Source organism: Stylophora pistillata, chromosome 1 (genome assembly GCF_964205215.1).
Source record: "Stylophora pistillata chromosome 1, jaStyPist1.2, whole genome shotgun sequence".
Lineage (NCBI taxonomy): Eukaryota > Metazoa > Cnidaria > Anthozoa > Scleractinia > Pocilloporidae > Stylophora > Stylophora pistillata.
This window is the reverse complement of record NC_142519.1, coordinates 14037176-14059212: the sequence shown is the minus strand read 5'-3', so window position 1 is coordinate 14059212 and position 22037 is coordinate 14037176. Positions and strand designations below refer to the sequence as shown.

General features: G+C 38.6%; 2 protein-coding genes across 2 annotated transcripts in view; both read right to left on the bottom strand.

Annotated features, from left to right (window-relative positions):
* The window catches only part of LOC148741321 (uncharacterized), a 220957-nt gene that overhangs the window by 37271 nt on the left and 161649 nt on the right, over positions 1–22037 (bottom strand). The gene's annotated exons all lie outside the window — the stretch shown is intronic.
* Positions 20812–22037, bottom strand: part of LOC148741326 (uncharacterized) — a 60259-nt gene continuing 59033 nt past the window's right edge. The window contains exon 7 of the mRNA XM_088732714.1: positions 20812–20903. Within this exon, the coding sequence (XP_088588840.1) occupies positions 20828–20903 (76 nt within the window). The 3' untranslated portion in view covers positions 20812–20827. The remainder of the gene's footprint in view (positions 20904–22037) is intronic.

Sequence of the window (22037 nt, the reverse complement as noted above, 5' to 3'; positions counted from 1 at the left end):
TAGAGCTCAAAGCTTAAGTTATATTCTCCTAAGTTGAAAGAGTAGCTTCAATAATCTGTGCAGTAGGACTGGAACCCGCACCCCTCGATACCAGGTCCTTTACGTCTTGTAGTCTAACGCGATACTTCAAATTGTATTGCGTCGAAGTTACAATCCTCGACAAGGACGTCTCTGCCAACCTCTAGTGATATCAAGTTACTATTTGATAGAGTTTCATTTTCGTTAAAGAGCCTTTTTTTTTACGCCACTTAGTTGTCCAATCATTGTGAGCCATTCATTTCTTTCTGCATTTTCGGTTACATTGGTAACTTCTAAAGGCGTATCTACTAAAGGGTAATTATATTCCCAGCTGTACGCACCTTTGCGTCACATTTTAGTTTTAACAGGATGAGAATATTTAGCAAAGCAGTAGATGAATTCCAAAAAAAAATTATTGCGATCTCACACCCCCTTTGGACAGGTGAATTTGCGCACTGGAAACTGTGTCTAACTCATTGAACCTTCATGTTTCCCAGGTCCATGAAAGAAGGAATCACATTTAAAGGTTCTCGTTTTCAACCCTCACAAAGTACGAAACAAGCTAAATAACAGGGTGATCGAAAAACTGTGCCATTGCAAGTTATCAGTGTCATACATTTGTTTCCAAACCAAGCCACGTATTTACATTACGAGCGGCACAGGAGCAAGAGGAATAATAAATAGATAGACAGAAATCCCTTCTCTAGTCCCCAATGTACTCCCGTGCCACCCTAATTAATTAAGAAGACGATTCGGGATGAGCCATTGAAACTTCTAATGCAAATTATCAATATTCAAACGCGTGTGCATAATCGCATTAATTGCGAGAAGTAGCATTGCTATATATAGGGTTTTGAAACGTAAGTTCCTCGCCGTTTTCTTTCCAATTATCGTTTCTCATTCGCGTTTCCATACTCTGAATGTATTGTATGTTTCGCTGAATATTCAGTTCATTATAAATAATTGTTATTGTAGCCACGAGAGTTATTTATTTATTTTGTTTTTTTTTATCAGTTCTGTCGTTCGTCTTTGTTAATTGTAATTAGTGTAAATAGTTCTCGTCTCGATAGTTCAGTTCTGTATCTATTAGTTTGTATTTTTTCGTGCTGTCAAAATGTAAATTAAGTTTGTCAGCGTTGTTTCATGTAATCGGCTTTGAGTATTGTGTAGCCTTGTTTAGTCTATTGTTTTAGCCTTTATCAGTAAATTTCTATGGTGATACAACTCTGATAGAGCACCCAAAGAAATCATTCAATGTACTTCCGTAGAAAGGAGCCCGTGACTTAAATTTCAGTTGTTGATTTCTATAATTTACAGAACAAAAAATCAATAAGCAAAAAACAAAAAACACAACCAATCACAAAATTTCCAGGGACTTTAAGTTATTGAATATTCTCGGATGAAGGCTGCTGAGTTTGTTGTTGTAGATGTACCTGTAGTTTGATGGACTTAACGTCTCACTAAAATGACAAATGCAGCCTATAAACAGCACATTCAGAACTTAGAAAAGAATCCCTAGTGCTGCTAGGGACTTCCCGCAGATATCGTTGACTTGTCAATAATTCCAATTCACCTTTTTTCAAAGATTAATTCTCGTTAAAACCCACTTTTTGTAATGCGACTAAGTTGTCCGATCACTGGGCGTTATTCATACCTTTTCTCAATTTTCAATTTCATCGGAGATGACCAGATTACCGGCTTAAGAAAATGTAAATTTATTGTTCAAATTAGAGAGGTTGAGTTATTATCCTGACCAATAGGAGAGTGCAGATGGCTTCAGTAAAGTAAGTGTGATCTTAATCACCTGATAATATAAATGTTTTGCAAGGTTTTCAAAACATTTGGCCTTTTTGTATTCTCCGACATAACAAATGTATTTAAACAGTACGTCTGCGAATTCAACAAAAAGTCACCAATGAAACCGTTAAGCTTAGCATAAGACTTGTTTCCGGTTTTTTGTTTTTTTTTTGTTTTGTTTCTTTTCGACGAAGTTGTTCAAGACTGAATTAAATTATTTGATTTAGAAAGTCGTGTCGAAATAAAATTGATTGTCATTTTCTTTTGTTGCGTGAGCACGACTTTCTTGTTTTCATCGGCGCCGATTAAAAAACTTTAAGACATAAAAAAGTGCAAACCCGAGAAAATTCTCAAAATTTTGGGAGATACGTGACCAGCCGGAACCAGGTACTTTCTCGAGGGGGGGAAAGAGAAGATTCTGGGTCCTGGAAACGAAGTTGTCCGAATACCTCTTTTTTTTTTTCCTCAACGCATTTTAATGTCACCTGTGATTTATATCTGTACAGTCGCACAGCAACATGAATATCTATTGGTTAATTATGAATTCGATAAATTCAGCGTCCCCCTTCCTGTTTATAACCATCAGGAGTCAATTCATTAAAAAATGTTTGGTGGTAGTTCTTTGTTAACCGCCAGAAATAAATGATGTCAGTGGCAGATAAGTAATAACAATGTCATAATGTATTGAAATTGATGAAATCTACCATATCGACATTTACTTGCTGTTTGTTTATTAATTTTTTTCCACTGCTTTCCATCAAGTATACCTTAATTGAAAGGCACACCACTTGCTATATCCTTTCCCTCAACCTGCTCACTCTGTGATTTTTTAACCAACTACGTAATAGCAAGGGGTGATGCGTATTTGGACAAGGTCTTCACAATCCGGCCGGATTTATTTGCAAAGAGCACTCGATACTTTGTGTCTATAAAAACAGATCACACAGCGGTCATTTTTACCAGCAGGAACGAAATTAAAGCCGATCAGACAAAACGCTCGCATTAGGGATTGTAGAAGACACCGCAAGGAGGGATTGTACTTAAAACTAGCAAGTGAGAATTGGGACAGTGTCTTAAACTTCAATGATGTCGAGGAGGCAGTGAATAATTTCGAAGCAAAAATTAAACATCACATGAATGAATGTATGCCGTTACGATCGGTGCGCATGTCATCACGAGATCCGGTGTGGATAACACCCTTAGTAAAATCGTTAATGATGGTAAGGTCAAGAATAGCTCAAAGCACTAAAGATCGGTTGGCTGAGGTTAACAAAAAAACTAAGCGAATTGATTAGTAAGAACAGAAGAACACTCGCAAAGGCACCTGTCGGATCCAGAGAATGGTGGAAGCACGTAGATAACTTGTCCCAACGACGCAGCATTTCTGCTAATGTTACATTGGACACTAAATCACTGGAGGAGCTAAACGGCTGCTTCGCCGAATTGTGCACTAGTGACGCATATACGAAGCCTGTAACAGCTATTGTGGATAACAACTTAGAAGCCCCTCAGATATCAGAAAGACACGTGTGGAATTCTTTTCAACATCTGAGGAAAACCGCTATGGGACCAGATCTCATTCCCTTTTGGATTTGGAGGGATCACGCTGAGATCTTCACAAGTGTCATTCATAAGATCTGGAATGTTTCCTTGAAAACTGGCAAGTGGCCCTCCTCGTGGAAAAGGGCCCACGCGACCCCCCTCCCTAAGGTTGACATCCCTAAGGGCAAGCAGGATTTCAGAGGAATTAAGATCACGCCTGTAATTGCACGTGCATTCGAGAAATCTGTGTATAACACCCATGCACGAGACATTGTCGAACAGCATCTGAGTTCAACATAGCTTGCTTATAAGACAGGGGTGACTTGCACTGATGCGCTCTTGAGCATGCAGCATATCATCTACAGCTATTTAGACGAGCAAGACTGCAAAGCCGTCCGAGTGTTTGCAATGGATTTTAGCAAAGCATTTGACTGTGTCAATCATGAACTCTGTCATCTAAGCTTGGGAAGTTGCCATTGAATCCCCTTATTGTGAACTGGTATTTAAGTTTTCTCGAGAAAAGCCAGCAGGGAGTAGTTTATAACGGTTTTAAGGGACAGTGGCGTGAGGTTAATAGGGGTACGACACAAGGTAGTGTCAGTGGGCCATATCTTTTTAACGTGTTTATTAATGATTTGGAGTTCAATCTAGAAGGTCGCTCAGCCTTGTTTAAATATGCTGATGACTCTACAATTATCGTCCAAGTAACATGCAGTCCAACTAAATGCAAGGAGATTATTTTCCGTAAGAAAGGTTTCAATCAGGACATCGCCCCAGTTAAGGATATACAGCAGTCCGCAGTGTGCAGAGTTATCCATATTAGGTATTACTTTCCAACAAAATTGTAAATGTAGTAGTCACGTGCGCGCGAAGGTAATTAAGGCGAACAAGTCATTATTCATATTAGGATCTTTACGTAAGGAAGGAATGTCCCAGGAGGAAGTAGATCACCTTTTTAAGGCAATATTTTTACCAAATTTTTCTTATGCCCTGCCGGTTTATGGTGCCTCAGACTCCGACCTTTCTATAATACAGAAGTTTTTTAACCGGTGTTTGAAAAGGAAGTTTATGTCCAAGAATGTAGATATCAGGGATTTGCTAGAGAAGGCGGAAAAGGCACTCTACAAAAAAAGATCGAATGACCCCGAATGCCCGTTTTTCCAGTTTTTACCCAAGGAAAAGAGTATGAGGTACAATCTTAGAAATACGTCAGTCTCTGTCCCTAGAATCCACACTGAAAGGTTTAAGAACGTTTTTAGTAATAGGATGATTTTTAAATATGACATGTAATAGTTTTCCTCGTGAGTTTATGTTGTAACTTAGGATATGTGATTTTATCTTCAGAAATAAAAATTATTTAACAATTATTCGCCGAAGGCGAGGTGAATATCGTCGAATAATCCCCGAGACGAAGTCGAGGGCATTATTCGACAATATTCATTGAACCTGAGGCGAATAATTGTTTTAGTATAATTTCAGAGCTGAACAACAGAGAAATTTCTAAAATCATAACATTTTAGTAACATTTATTAACATTTTATTTTAACATTTTATATAAACCGCGTGGAGCGGTTTAGATAGCGTCATATAAGGAACCGCTCGACCAATCATATTGCTGGAAACTCTTTGCTCAGCTCTGAAATTATACTAAGTCATGTTACGTTATGTTATGTAATTATATCAGTAAATGTCTATGGTGAAACAACTCTGATAGAGCACCCAAAGAAATCACTCAATGTATTCCCGTAGAAAGGAGCCCATGACTTAAATTTCAGTTGTTGATTTCTATAATTTACAGAACAAAAAATCAATAAGCAAAAAATAAAAAACACAACCACTCACAATATTTCCAGGGACTTTAAGTTATTGAATATTCCCGGATGAAGGCTGCTGAGTTTGTTGTTGTAGATGTACCTGTAATTTGATGGGAAAATGCAAACAGCGCTCTTTATTATCTGTAATGAAGTTGTGTAAAAGAAAGCTGGCTTCCTATTCAGTTGGTGTCATTAACCTTGTGCAATATGAGTTTAAGACTTAACGTCTCACTAAAATGACAAATGCAGCCTATAAACAGCACATTCAGAACTTAGAAAAGAATCCCTGGTACTGCTAGGGACTTCCCGCAGATATCGTTGACTTGTCTGCAAAGCTGTATAGATGTCGACCGGAAGAACTTTCCAAAATTAGTTTCTATAGAACTTCATCCACGAGAATCAACACAAGCAAAGACCTTCCAGACTCGAGTGAGCAATGCCTTATTCTAAACGGCACATCATGTCGGTAAGTTAAGGCTTTACAGTAATTTTGCACGTGTCATTAGCGTGTTGTTGTTATTGTTGGTATTGTTGTTTGTTGCCTGCGGGATGAGCGCCACAATGCTTAACCAGTGTTCAAGGGCTTGTGAGATGAGTTAAATGTTCTTTTAAACGAAACTTTAGATGAGACTTCTCACCATATACAATTTTTCAACAAAAGTATACATGCCTTATCTGACCCTTAACTTCTATCGTCTTCTATGCTGTATTTAGCTCTCAATCAGTCACAAAGATATTTTGGACCACTCTACCATTTTGGAGTGGAGATGAGAGGAAGAAAGGCGTGTGAAATAAGTTGTCAATAAATTTCTGTGTTGGAACATGATGATTGTATTGGAGACGGTCTATGTTTATTGCCTTCAGAAATTAGTGAGAGAATATTGTTGAATTTGTCAATAAATATGGCAGCGTTTTGATTTGCTGGTCTGTACACGCGACCGACAATGTTTTTTCTTTTTTTTCCGTAAGGAACCATAATTTCCCAGAAAAGCGATTCAATTATATCTGGATCTGAGAATTTGCATTCTTCGCATGGAGAAGCTTGTATTCAAGGCCGTTTGGTAAAATAAATTCCAACTCCGCCGCCTGTTTTCGATTTACGATGGCTGGAGACAAACTTGTATCCTGTAGTGTTTACGAACTCTGCTGTGCAATCAGTTAGTCAAGTTTCTGACAAAGCAACCACAGAGAACGGCGTATTAAGATTCTCAGCAATGAATTAAATTTATCGAAATTTCTCAACAAGCTTCGAGAATTTAAATGTATATCGAATAAGTTTGTTTTGTCGTCAAAAGTAGCTACTCAGTAGAATACGCAGTCGCATAATTCGTAGTGTCATCGGCATACATGTGAATATCACCACCGCAATCCCCAACTATATCAGGCAAGTCGTTGCAAAACAACAAATACAAGGTGGGACCCAAAACGGATCCCTGTGGCACGCCAAACTTCACAGGTAGGATTTCGGAGTGAAAACCATTTACGACTGTGGCTTGAGCTTGAGAGCGGCCAGCTAAGTAATCTTTCATCCAGCACCATAGATCGCCAGCAACACCAACTGCTTGCAACTTTTTCGAGAGGACGTGATGAGAGATGGAATCGAAGGCCTTGCGGAAGTCAACGAAGACGATGCCAACCACTAGATTTTTATCCAGTGCACGTCTCCAGTCCTCGAACATTTTTACCAACAACAATTCCGTTGAGTGGCCTTTTTTGTAGGCTCAATGGTGAGAGTGGCTGACATTATGCTCAGAAATATGAGCAGTTATTGTGGTGGCAACAGCCTGTTCAGTCAGCTTTTCTGAGACGCATAGTAGGGAAATTGGTCGATAGTTTTGCCTGTCAGTTTCATCGTCTTTCTTGAAGAGGACAGAGACGTTAGCGTTTTTCCACGAGGCAGGGACTGAATTTCGTGCGAGACTTTGGTTATAAAGAGATAATAATGGTGGGATCAGCTCCTTTCCTGCGCGTTTAAGCAGTTTTGGGGAAACATCATCCGGTCCGCTGGCTTGTTTGTTTTCATCTTTTTAATGTTATTAGCAACATTATCATACGATATGGAAATATTCGTTATGCAGAGAGTAACACGGTAAAAGTAAATATTACTACTCTCCTGACTACAAACAGGAAGGTCGTTTTCCAACTTTTCACCAACAGTAAAGAAGTGCTCATTAAGGATCTTCGCTCTCTTATAATCAGATGTTTCGATTTCCCCATCTGATGACCTAATTCCAAATATAGGCTGCGCGGCACAGGACTCTAAGCAGCTTTTTAGACCAACTTCCAGTATGACTTGCAATCTTTTACTTCGTCAAAAAGATCGATGTAGAACTTGCATTTAGCATCTCTAACATCGCGCTTAACTCTATTTCTTAATGAGCGATACTTAGCCCACAGTTCTTGATTTTTGGATTGTTTTGCTTTAAGAAGAGTGTTAAATATCTACATTGCGGCGTTTAATCCAGAGTTCCTCGAGTATGACCTGAAATCTATCAAAGAATAGAGAATCTGAAGGTGGTCTATAAACAGTTCCTACGATGAAAACGGACGAGTTTACCAGAATCTTAAGCTATATAGCCTCACTGTCCTTCGATTCCAAGGAGCTTAGCCTTGTTGAGCATATATGATTGGCGATGTAGAGCAAACATCCACCGCCGATGGTGTTAGCGTCTCTGTCCCTTCGGATAATCTTGTAGTTATCAATCTCGAGTTGTCGATTGGAAATTTTCCGATCCAAGTGAGTTTCTGTAATCGCAAGAATGTCAAAACGGCAGCCGTGTGCAGCAATATTTTCATCTCGTCGACCTTATTCCTAAGGGTGCGGCTATAGATGTGTGCTACACTCAGGTTTAATCCCTGGTGAACAGACCTTGGGAGGTCCTGCAGATAATCTCCCGTTTGGTCAATAACGCCTTGCCATCCGGGGTTCGGTTCAACATCGCCCGAAAGAAGTAAAAGCTATTTGGTCTTTGGTCGCCATCGTATTAGCGTAATATGAAATTCGGCTCTTGGAGAATTTACGCTTGCACTTGCTATTGTTTAAGATGGCAAAATGCTGGAACAATGAATTAGCAGGTTTAAACAATGTAGGTTTAAACAATGCAGGGCACATTACCATATCATCACTAAGATGCAAATTTCAATCTCAACGGTTCTCAAGGACCAACAGTGACGAGAGCTGAGTTCATCTAAATTATTAAAACCGCTTTCCTTTCCAGAGTCCAGCTTGCACAAAATGATTGTGGGTTCAGTCACCGATAAGTTAAGTGTGTTGCCAGACGAGCATTCATTCACATCGTCTACCAAAATGTAGGTTTCAATCACAACGTATCTCATACATCAGCAGTGAAGAGAGCTAAGTTCTTCAAAATTATTAAAACCATTTTCCCTTCCAGAACTCAGCTTGCACTAAATGGTTGTGGGTTTAGTTACCAATAAGTTAGGTGTGTTGCAAGACGAGTATTCATCCACAGTCAGCCAGCCATAGCAAAAACACGGAGGCCAATATTGCGTGGCAGACCGCCATTATTACACCTGCCTGTTTGCAGGTTCAGTAAGCAGTGACAACAGCAGTGCAGTAAGTACTAAGCAGTGCAGTAAGGAGTGCCAAAAATAAACCTGGCTCTCTTTGTGTGGTCTAGTGTACCGATGGCAAGCTGAGTTTGAAAACTCAACGCACTAGTAGCATGACAAATGCAGTTTACAAGCACGACATTTCAACTTAGAAGTAAAGTGAAGTCATCACCCTTTTTTATCTGTTACGAGAACCACCATGCCATTTGGGGATTTTTTAGAGTTGTTGTATTCTAGAATGGATTTGTTTCCTTTTTATCACCGATTAGAATAAGATGCATTGCGCAGTGAATACTCTGTGTATTTGCACCCTGTTTACAACGTCAAGCCTCCGCCACCTTTCTGCTAATTATGCGAATCTAATGTGGCCAAAGTAAAAGGATTTTAGACGAAGGACTTCCGCTAATGGTATACAGCCTTCATAACTGTCCTGATTTTTCTTTATTATTTCATTGAATCCCTATTCTATTTCAATCAACTGTTCAGCAATATATGAATATCCTAACCAAGTACTAAGTATCCTTCATTCAGAGTTTTCTTTAGAGAGGAGATAAGATACGACCACCTTTTCGAGTTAGATGGAGGCTTTTTATCTTTTTATGAGCACACGCTTGTCTCATCGAATTATTTTGAAGCCATGATGATCTTAATCGCTTTATTAGTTTCTCGGCCTCGGATATTGCACTTCTAGTGTTTAGACTGGTTAGCTGAACTCACTCAGGTGTTGCTGGCAGAATTTAATTTCTCAATTCAGCATTTCCCTCGCTAAGTTTCAAAAGACAAAACACTTGTCCAAACTGTGTACAATTTCCAGTACTCGGAGAGTAAAGAAGAGTTTTGTTCGAGAAACTAAAATGATCTCTGTCAGGGTTCGAACCCCAACCTCTCGATCGCAGGTCCAACGCGCCAGACACCGGCTATAGTAATGATAAGGCCACAATATATCGTGTAAATATTTGTTTATTTCCCCCTTTTATATTGCATAATTATAAAAATGCTTACCAACTGTTTACAATTATTATCAATAAAGAGCTGTCAGACAATTACTCAAAAACTCAGCGCGAGCAAACCTTCACATCCAATAAAGGGAGGGGCAGCGCCATCCCCTCTCGCTTACATGTACGATTAGTGCGCATTAGATATCATGAAACATGGCAGTTTTTATTCTTTCCGTTAGTCGAACGTGATCCGTTATACTGTATGATCTTCTCAGTGTATTGGCCCTTTAGTTGCAACCCACGATTAGTTACGGCTCTTGAACGTCTCTGCCAACCTCCGTACCAGCTGAGTGAACCATAAAATGTTCCAAGTGCAAACAGGATAAAGCCACAAGGTTTACCATGCACAACTTCATTAGACGGTTTCCCAATTAATCAAGTTTCATGTTATTGTTGTTAAAAAAGTAAATAAAAAGATGCAGAAAGAGAGCAAAAAGTCTTAAACAAACACTTTACCCAACCAATCGGGGTTTTGAAAAAATTAACTTCCCTAATTATGGAAACAGCCCGCAATTTTGTCCCAGAAAGGTAAAATATATATAGCACTACGTATCGCGATGTTTGTCGCGTTCAACGTTTCATTAAAGACGCGTAATCTTTTTTTTCCAGGCGTTCAGTTCAGTTTCAACCAAGTTATTGTAACTACTAATCATGTATTTGCCACAATGTTACGGAGGCATTCAAGAAGTAACTTTTAAGTTAATTTCCAGAGTTTAATTTCAGTTTGTTTTGAACCCTTTTAGGGCTTGGTATTTTAGATAAATAAAATTGTTAAAAAAAACACTATGCAAAAATACATTAAAAGTCAAGAAATTATGCCAAAATTGTTTACACTACTTAGTTGTCCAATCACTGTGGGTCATTTGTATCGTTATGCTGCTTAGATTACAGTGGTAACTTCTAAAGCTGTATTTAATGAAGAGTGATTATTTTCCCAGCTGTAGGTGCGAGTTACATGTGCGTAACATTTGGTTCTCAACAAGATAGATATATTTAGGAAAGCAGGAAATAAATTTCTATAGAAAATGAAAGGGATCTCGCGCCTTCATTGTGCCTTCACGTTTCCTGGATCCATGGTTGAAGGAGTCAGATTTGAAAATTTAGTTATTGACCCTTACAACGCACGAAAGGTGCTAGATAAGAGGGCAACCAAAATATTGCATTGCAAGTTTTTTCTAAACCAGGCCCCGTAATCTTTACATTACGAGCGGCACAGGAGCATGAGGAATGATAGATAGATAGATAGATAGATAGATAGATAGATGGATAGATAGATAGATAGATAGATAGATAGATAGATAGATAGACAGTAATCCCTCTTTTATTCCCCACTTTGCTCCTGTGCTGCCCTCATATATTAAGAAGACAATGTGGAATGAGCCATTGAGAACTCTAATGAAAATTGTCAATATTCAAACGTGTGTGCACACTTTTTTAATTGCGAGAGGTAACATTCCCAAGGTGCTGTGAAATAGCTTTTTACTCGGCTGTTGCTACTAAAAGCCTCATCCATCAGTGTAGTATGCAACAGAAATTTTCAGGAAACACAAGCAGATAAGTCCTGGATAAATAGTTGGGGAGGGGGAGGGGGAGGGAGTGGGGATGGCGTTGTGTGTTCTTATCGCAGCAGTTATACATCGTCTTGATTTTAGTAACCTAGATCTAAATCGAGACATTTGCGATCTCCATGTTGCTACTTTGATACGATTAAGTTGGGCTTAAAAATCTCAGTATTGAACATTTTACATAGCTTAGCCAACGTACACTCGCCAATTTAATTATGTAAGTTTTTCACTATTTTCTTTCCAATGATGGTTTCTTATTCGCGTTTCCATACTCCGGATGCATTGTGGAGTCACTGGACCCGAATACGAGGAGAGAAAAGAAATTTTAAAAACGAAGTATGGTGGTACACGCAGGCGTCTGTGAGCTTACTTGGATCAACTAGAACAGGCGCCGTTAACAAGAAGCAACGATGTCCACGCGCTAGAGAAGTTCGCTGACCTTGTTGGAATCGCAGTGATAAAGTTACAGCCTGAAAAAAAAACGGCGAGTTAGGAGATGGAACTCTTCACAGCTTGCTGGTTAAAAAGCTGCCCGATCATCAACTAAAGAACTTCAGTCGCTGGTTAAACGAACGCGCCAGACAAAGATCAGTCATAGCTTTCATAGAATGGTTGAAAGACGAACACAGATTCAGAATGTAAGAAGCAGAACTGGTAAACGGGATTGAGTCAAACTGTCGAGCACGTTGGACTACCGAGAGTATCTAGATACCACGAACAGAACACGATGCGAAATTTGCATACTGTTGGAGACTAATAACAAACTGGTTCAGCTTGGAAATAATTGTCAATTACTTCTTAAGAAATCCACCAAGACTACCTCCCAGTTTGGGGGGTGGGAAATGTTACAGAAACAGTTTCTGAGCTTGTGTGCGTCCTTTGAAAATTTGTAAGTTCTAAAAAATTTCGTCGATAAGTCATGCGGACGATTTTCGCGTGTGTAAGTTGTAGGGAGCTAAGAGTTGTGATTTTTTCTTGAATCGCAATTTTTCGAGGTTGTTAGTGCTTTTTTTATCGTGTTATCATGCTATAGTTTTATTTTTCAAGTTGTCTGGCCTTGGGAACCCAGATTCCACTTCTCAGTTGTACGAGAGTTACAGTTCTTACTCCTCCCTGATTCAGCTTTCTGTGACAGGGTTACACGATCAGTCTTCTCACGTGATTTCGTCTTGTTAACAGAATAGGGTAACGCGCTGCGATGTCCAGTGGAGCGTTCCCCAGACTGCCTTTGCACCTCAGAATGTTACCATCTTGGCTGAACAAACCGAGTTGTTGCTTTAGATTCTCAAAATTCTTTTCATGCTTCATAGGTTCATGTATTTCGCGAATCCATAAGCTCTTTGGTTCACTGATCTCTTCTACCGTCAGGGTTGGTTTTTTGTTATGCTTTTCTCTTCTCCGGTTTCTCGCTGCCTTTAAACTTCTGATAAACTTTAGGATGAGAGCGGTGACTCTGAATAGTTTCGTCGCATTGCTGAACTGTTCGAAGTCAATTGCTTCACTCAACTTTATGGTCTTGATACGCATAGGCTCTTTGGTCAGAATAACTGTAATTGTAGCTGCATGTGCCACATTCTCTGAGTTACAGGTTCTCTTTCTTTAAATTCTCTGAAACATTCTTCCGTAAGCTCTTCGCCACTGACTGCAGTTCCATTCGCTATCTTTAATTTTACGGCCCACGAAAAGGCGGAAATCATCAGGAATTTTGGTCATAACTACAGGCTGAACCACTTCCACTTTCTTCTTTATCTTTCCGAGACAACACACTCTCTATTTCGATAGACAGATAGTTTATCTATATAACTTTACAGCCCAAAAGCTGAATTACGTCATATTTACATGGTAAAAAAATATGGATAAATCCCTACATAATTAAAGGGATTAAAACTATATCTACAAACTATAAAAGTATAGAATCAGAAATCTTGCATCTTAAACGATGAAACTATTACGAAATCTCAGTCTTCAAAACCGGGTTCAACATGCGTGACTTCTTGAGGTTATAACACTTGGTATTTTGTGGGGGGAGTAAATTCTTAAGCTTACTGTCTTTGTTTTCCAAAATGTTCTTAAAAAGTTTGTCTCTTCTGCCTGACAGAGTTACAAGTCCTGCCTTAACCAGCGCTTCGTCATAAGGAAAACATGGAAAAATAATACACATCGTCCTCCTTTGCACTGCCTCTAACTCACGAGAAAGATACACGGGTAGACTATCATGACAGACTGGGCAGGCATATTCAGTAATAGGGCAAATGCAGCTACGACAGAACTGCACTAATTCCTCAGAACCTAGACCTCAGCGCTTTAACTGAGAGAGACAGAACAAGCGTTTCCTAGCCTTCTTAACAGCTTCGGAAATATGATGGTTCCATTTTAAGTCGCTCGAAAGATTTACACCAAGGATCTTAGCATACGAAACAATATCAATTTGCTTGTCATTAATAAGAATAGGACAGAGATCGAGAGTCTCCTTTGTACTTTGGGGGACCTCCACCGGTACATCACGCCACTCTGAAAAACAATTTTGACCAAGTTCCACTCGCTGCTTTCGGCAACACAGGAAGTGAGTTGAGTTCAAGTACTCCTACAATCTTGATGTTGTACTAGAAGCTGTACTCCTCGATGGCATCAATCGCCTCCCCTACCTCATCAACTTTCGCAATCACTTGGGCAAGACGAACACTTAACCGCCTGAGCTCTGCTTCCGCTCTAGTTTGGACTGGGTGAAAATCTGCTTGCTCAGTTGTGGGAGATCGTTGGTCTCTCTCAGCCTGTGCTGCTGCTGATGTTGACTCGTCGCCATCTTTGTTAGCTAACTGCGATTTGAGATTCCTGATCTCTTCAGCGAGATCTTCAATTTGAGCTTTAGGCTCTGGATTATTCTTCTTTAACGATGAATTAGAGTCAGTCGGCATGTTGATGATTGAAAATTTGACGATTACTGAAGAAAATAGTATACAATACACAAAGAAAATGTTGAAAAAGTTGAAGCTAGGACGGAGCTGCAAACCATGCGTCCACCTTGGTCGCTCACCGCTGACCATATTGTCAAACGTGTTTTTGTTTTGTTAGATCTTTATTGAACATTTATGAAAATTTTAGGAAGAAAATCATTTTGCAAAGAGCCAATATCTCGAAGGAACGTACTTTTTCCATTAGATCTGAGCTAGTTTTTCCCCCTGTAACAGTGTTTTAGAAAAGTGCACAACGTGTAAAGTCGTAATCAACTTGAGAGTTAGAAGAATCTTGAATTTTCTTCTCACACTTTTACTGGAACTTTTTCCATAGTTAATGTCCCTCAAACAAAGAACAACATAAAAGAGCATATAATTGTAAACAAATTCACGGCGTGAAAATTGCCGAAGCTGATTTAAACGAATCTACCCAAGAGGCATCCTTTCCCGAAAAATGGACAACACGTACAATCTCGGTTTTCTTTCTAAAGAAAAACGCCTTTTAAACACGGAATTGGCTTGAGGCAACTGGTCGTACATATATTGCATTGTGAGCTGTCGTTCAGAAATGTAAGCCGGAGAATTTCTGTAAGGAAAAGCACCTCTCGATGAAAAAGGCCTCTTAAATTTTGATCGGCGTCATCTGTGATATATCACTGTACAGTCGCACGGAAACGTGGAAATCTACTTGTTAATTATGATTTCGATAAGTTCAGTGACCCTGTTCCTTTTTATAGCCAGTCTCGTTGAACTTTTATCGAGGGAACCAGAGAGTGCTCTTTGTAATTTCTGCATCAAATATGTTTGGTGATAGCTCTTTTTTAACCACCTGTGATAAATGATTTCAGTTGCAGATCAGTAATAACAAAGTCATAAAATATTGAAGTTTATGAAATCGATCTAATTGACATTTACTTGCTATTTGTTTACTATTTTCCTCGCTACTTTCCACTAAGTATATTTGCTAACGGGGCAACGTTTTACCTCAACTGAAAGGCACACCACCTGTTATATCACTTCCTTTAATCCGATCAGCCAGTATTTTCTAATCAACTAGGTACTTAAGTCAATAGTGAAACAACTCTGATAAAGCGCTTACATAGAATCGCTCATTGTATATATTTGCGTATAAAAGAGCCCGTGGCTTAAATTTCAGCTGTAGATTTCTATAACTTACAGAACAAAAATAAAAACGAAAAGAAACAAAAACACGACCAATCACAAAATTTCCAATGACTTTAAGTTCATTGAATATTCCCAGCTTGAGGCGGCTGAGTTTGTTGTTGTAGATGTACCTGTGATTTGATGGCAAAATGCAAACTGCACTCTTTGTTATCTGTTATGAAGGAGTTAAAAAAAAAAATGAGCCCGCTTCCCATTTTTGGTGTCCGGAACCTTTAGCAATCTGTGTTTAAAACTTAACGTCTTGGTAGCATGACAAATGCAGCCTACAAGCAGCACACTCGGAACTTAGAAAAGAATCCCCAGTGCCGCTAACGACTCCTCGCAGATATTGTTGACTCTTCAGTAATTTCAATTCAACTATTTTAAAAGATTTATTTTAGTTAAAACGCATTTTTTTATACGACTAAGTTGCCCGATCACTAGGCATTATTCATATCCTTTCTGCACTTTCAGTTACATTGTCAACGGTCTATGTCAGACTCATGGCTTCGGGATATTGCACCTTTATTGTTGAGATTGGTTCACTCAATTCACTCAAGTGTTGCTGGCTAAATTTTTTCAGTTCTCATTCACTTCCTTCGCTCAGGTTCCACCAAACAAAACGGTTGAAAAAAATTATGTGTACAGCTTTATCGTTTGAAGACTGAGCTAAAACTCAAACACACTTGAGTGTTTCTTAGGAAATTTTGTACCATATCTCGTATTCTTAAAAATTTCTTAGATTTTAACGAAATTGCTGTATTTCGAATAAATATGAAGAGCTGGCTGTGTAAATTGCTTAGCGTTGCATTTTGATTAATTTCCGGTTGTATAGCAACACGTATCTCATGTGATTATTTTCAGTTTTGACAGTCGGAAGAAGCATTAACTTCGGGTTGTTTTAATTAAAAAATATTAAGAGTGAAAAAAAAGTAGTGGGCTAGCACAGAATTATTTACAAGAGGTTAATTTGACCAACGTAGTTATTCCATTTGCGCTTGTTGGTTACGTGACCGCTCGTAGTCTAGTCGGCGCTACGCGCGTCTTTCCCATTTACCGTCTCACATCTAATGCACGCTCGAGGTATCTACATAGATAGCTGTTAAATATACGCATAACTGCACGTAAGTTCTATCATGTGCGAGTTGCAATACACTGCAACTTTAAATTCAGTTCAGCCGCAAGTCCTACAACTCAAAAACTACGCGCAGTTTGTCGCTCATCCGAGTCTTCCTTATCGGTATTACTGTCCGTCCAGATAGCGGAGCAACAGCCGCCCAAGGGAAAGCCTCTGCCCTTTTAGCAACCCTTACGCTTCTCTCCTACTCTCCAAACCATCCACGTGCACGTGCATCCACACTTCGACATTTGCTTAATAACCATCAAACATTTTCCCGTGAAGCAAAGTGTTAAATGAATATTTTGATATTGAACAGAACTAGGATTCCAATCTAACGCAATGTTGACGGATGGTTATACATTCTCCATGTACCACATGATGTTGGACAAAATTTGTTTGAAGTATACAATTGTAGCTCAGACGGAACTATCCCTTACTTGGCAGAGCTCAAGGCTTAAGTTATATACTCCTAAGTTGAAAGAGTAACTTCAATAATCTCTGCAGTAGGACTGGAACCCGCACCTCTCGATCCCAGATCCTTTAAGTCTTGTAGTCTAACGCGATACTTCTAATTGTATTGCATCGTAGTTACAATCCTCGACAAGTGTCCAAGACGTCGCTGCCAACCTCTTAGTGATATCAAGTTACTATTTGATAGAGTTCATTTTCGTTAAAGAGCATTTTTTTACGCCACTTAGTTGTTCAATCATTGTGAGCCATTCATTTCTTTCTGCATTTTCGGTTACATTGGTAACTTCTTAAGGTGTATCTACTGAAGGTTAATTATATTCCCAGCGTAACATTTCAGTTTCATACCTTTTCAGTTTCATACCTATCATACATTTCATACCTTTGCGTAAGATTTCAGTTTCAACGGGATAAGAATATTTAGCAAAGCAGGAGATGAATTCCAAAAAAAATGATTGCGATCTCACACCCCCTTTGGACAGGTGTATTTGCGTACCGGAAACTGTGTCTAACTCATTGAACCTTCATGTTTCCCAGGTACATGAATGAAGGAATCACATTTAAAGGTTCTAGTTTTCAACCCTTACAAAGTACGAAACAAGCTAAATAACGGGGTGATCGAAAAACTGTGCCATTGCAAGTTATCGGTGTCATACATTTTTTTCGAAACCAGGCCACGTATTTACATTACGAGCGGCACAGGAGCAAGAGGAATAATAAATAGATAGACAGAAATCCCTTCTTTAGTCCCCAATGTACTCCCGTGCCACCCAAATTAATGAAGAAGACGATTCGGGATAAGCCATTGAAACTTCTAATGCAAATTATCAATATTCAAATGCGTCTGCATAATATCATTGATTGCGAGAAGTAGCATTGCTATAGTGTTTTGAAACGTAAGTTCCTCGCCTTTTTCTTTCCAATTATCGTTTCTTATTCGCGTTTCTATACTCTGAATGTATTCTGTGTTTCGCCGAATATTCAGTTCATTATAAATAATTGTTATGTTTAACGCGCGCGCTGTTCATGTTTAAGGTTGTGGGTGCGCTTCGTTCAAATTCATATATCGCACGACTTGTCACAATGTTTGTCGCGTATAAAGTTTCAATATAGACGCGTAATCTATTTGTTCAGTAGTTCAGTTCAATTTCAACCAAGCTAACCAGTTATTGTAATTGCTAATCAGGTATTTTCCACAATGTTCGACAACTACGGAGGCAGTCAAGAGGTAACTTTTAGGTTAATTTCCAGGTTTTAATTTTCTATTTGTTTTGAACACTTGTAAGGCCGAGGGCCGACGTACTTTCTTTGTATTTTAGATCTAATGATATACATGAAGAAATTTCTCAGTTCTCATTGATTAAGATGAATGGAGTTTTCAGTGAAATCAGTGCAGAAGAGAGTGAAATCAGTGCAGAAGAGAGTTAATTCAGCGCAGAAGAGGATTAATTCAGTGCAAAGAAAGAAACAAACCAGACATTCTGATTGGTCAGAATGATTGGTCATTGTCAAGGTCACTATCACTTGCAGGGTTTGAATAAATTATTTTTGCACGTGATGCGCGCGCTTTTCTTCTGAGTAGTTATGAGAATTGAAGCTACCTCGTATTTTTTCATGTATATTATTAATAAATAATCACACGATTTTCTCCTGAAATTTAGAATAAATAGGCACTTGTAAACTTTTTCAAAGACCACAAATTGCACTCGATACAAATCAACAGATTCTAGCTTCAGAATCGAGTGATCGACGGCAAATTAATTCTTTTGCCATAAAGCGCATCTTAACGGAAAATTAGAGCTTTAGAAACATTTCACAAGTCATTGTCAGCGACTTGGGCAATTTTTGTAACTTTTGAAAACACGCGTGATATTAATCCTTTATTTCACTCAGCCCCATTCGGTTACCTCTACAAAGTGGGACTATAAATATTATGCAAGGTATTCAATGCATTTCGCCTTTATATTATGGTTCTCCGACATGGCAAATGTATTTAGGCAGCTCGTCTGCAAATTGAAAAAAATTCGTTCGTTGCAGTTATGGAAAGTTTTCGGTAACTTAATATTTCTTACGGTCTTCATGTCACATCGTCCTACGTATGTCCCCCCTCAACAGAATCTAAGCTGCATGATACTTGATTTGGCACAGAACTGCAACGGTGATAATAGATTCCAAAGCGAGATGAAAACTTGCCGAAATGTTTCTAGAAAATACTTCACCATTCATAATCAGTAAACGCACATGTTACTAGTAAAGAGGCTTAATCTCGTTCAATCGTTCAATCAGCTGATATATACTGACAGTTCAGTTAAGCTGGTCAGGTTTTCAAATATTCCCTCCGACAACGTTCGAAGCTCGTTGTTATTGATGTCACTAAATTTGGGAAGAAAACATTTACTGAGTTGTTCCAACTCAAGCAATTTGTAATTTCTTCTTCACTGAACAAACTTCTTTTACTTAATTGTGATCGACTGCGCAAAAGCTGTATCCATCCAGTCATTATCCGAATGCATTTCTTTTTAGTATTATTCTTTTATCTACTGTCAAGCCTGAAAAAAATAGCATCATTTCCAAAAGTAATATTAAGACTCTGGTTTTACAAAAAAGGACTTTGCCCGACTTCATTTGACCAAAGTCATGCCTCTTTTGTGAATTTAACATGTCGGCCGGAAGAACATCCCAAAATTAGTTTCTATAGAACTCCATTCACGATAATCAACAAAAGCAGAGACCTTTCAGACTCAAGGGATCGATGCCGTATTCTAAACGGCACTTCATGTCTGTAACTTAGAAAAATTTCGCATGTGTCATTAGCGACACTTTACCAGTATTAAAGGACTTGTGAGGTGTGTGACGAGTCCTTTTAAACGAAACTTTAAGTGAGACTTCTCACAATATAAAAGTTTTCAACAGAAGTGTTAGTAGGTGCCATATCTGACCCTTAACCTCTATCGTCCTCTATATCTTATTTACCTCTCAATCCGTAACAAAGATATTATGGACTTTTCTGGTTAATTAGGGATTATATTTACATTTATATGCTGATAGAGTCATTGAAAGCCATTTAAATTAGTCCAAAAAGGGGTTGAGACACAACTCAAAATTACTGTAACAAGAGTTTTAAAGCTGCAGCTTGGTGACAGTATGTTTTCACAGTTTTTGGGTAGTTTGATAACCTCTTTACACTGAGGTTAAAAAAATCCACAGAGAACATAGTTAGCCGTCTTTAACAAGTGACTTTAACAGAATAAAGAAACTGAGAAATAAGAAAAAAAGGAAAAAAAGCTGTTCTTGCAACACCCCGCATGAACAATTACGCCGGTAAACCGAAAGGACGAACACTCTACTGCTAAATGAAGTTCTCCATCGCCAAAAAAGTCCACTCGTTTAGCTGCACTCTAAAATACCCATTAGAAAACCTTAAAAGACAAGGAAAGGAAAGGCCAAAGCCTCATTTCGATTCGGTACCGGTGGTTTTATCAAAAGCTGATTACTATGCTGTTAATGGTAAGAAGAGTGTATGCTCGCTTTGAAAGACAAAACTAAATTTGAGAGACGTTTGTAAGCTTGAGGTGGAGGAGGAGGGAGGGGCTGGGCGAAAAATGCTCAACACTCCTATCAAATAGGCATCTGTTACTGAATAATTTCCGATGCTTCCTCTCCGATATTGTCTATTGCAAAAGTTAGTACATACCAGTTAAGAAGTGATTGCTATTTTCCTTTGTGATGTATCTCAAATTGAGGTTGCCACGTTCGGAAACAATCGTTAAATTAACTAATTAGCTTGTTGGTAAAGCAATCAATGACTGTATACTCACAGCTCCTTTAAATTATTCAGGTTGTTAAATATTCCCCGTGGTAACATCCTCAACTCATTTCCAAACGCTGATCTACAAAGGAAGTCAAAATAGTCCTGCAAAGTTACAAGTTGTCCGCTACTGGACCTCTTTCACTTTGCTTTGCTGAAATATATCAATTTTTTTAGAGAGATTTACCCTGATTTATAACACTGAAAAAAGAAATTATACTACATGGTTCCAGTTCGTCATCTGTAACTCAGACTTTTCTTGTTCCTTTCGTTAAAAGACAAACTTGGCATCAAACAAGATATTTTCTGTATATATGATTCTCGCTTATTTAGGTTTTAAGAAAATGAATGGAAATAATGTATTATCGTAAGCTATTCAGTAAAAATATGAAAGCTGGTTAATCATCCCCTATTTCCTTAGCAACCTTAATTTACACTTAAAATAGTTGTTATCTTTTCTTACAGTAAACAAATAGTCTATTTAACTGTGCAAAATATTTATATTAAGCTTCTATCAATTTTGTAATTTGGATATATCAACAAAGTTGAAATGGTAAATTGGCCACCGTAACGATTACAAAAGCTGACGTTTCGAGCTTTAGCCCTTCGTCGTTGCGAAGGGCTAAAAAATTATTTTGCAAAGAGTCAACATAACGAAGGAACGTAGTTTTTCCATTAGATATGAGCTAGCCTTTCGTACTGCAACGGTGTTTTAGAAAAGTGCACAAGATATTAAGGCGTAATCAACTTGAGAAGAGGAATGTTGAATTTTCTTCTAATACATTTTCTAGAACTAGATTGGTAAATGTACCTCAAACAAAGAAGAACATAAAAGAGCATATAGTGGTAAAGAAATTTACGTGGTCAGAATCGCCGAACCTGTCTTCAAACGATTCTATACACAAGAGGCATCCTTTGGCCGAAGATGGGACAATAAGTACAATCTCGGTTCTGAAATTTTGTATTTTTAAGGAAAGACGCCTTTCAAACACTGAATTGGCCTGTGGCGGAAACCCGTTATATTCCATTGTGAACTGTCGTTGAGACAGCTAACCCGGAGAACTTCTGGAAGGCAAAGCAGCTCTGGGTGAAAAAGGGCCGTTTGAATGGTGTAAGACTCGTGGCTACGATTTCGAAAAGAAGGAAAACCCTGCATGCTCAAATGTCGAGGTTACAAGACAGTTTTGTCGCCAGAGAACGCCATATTTTGGTTGAT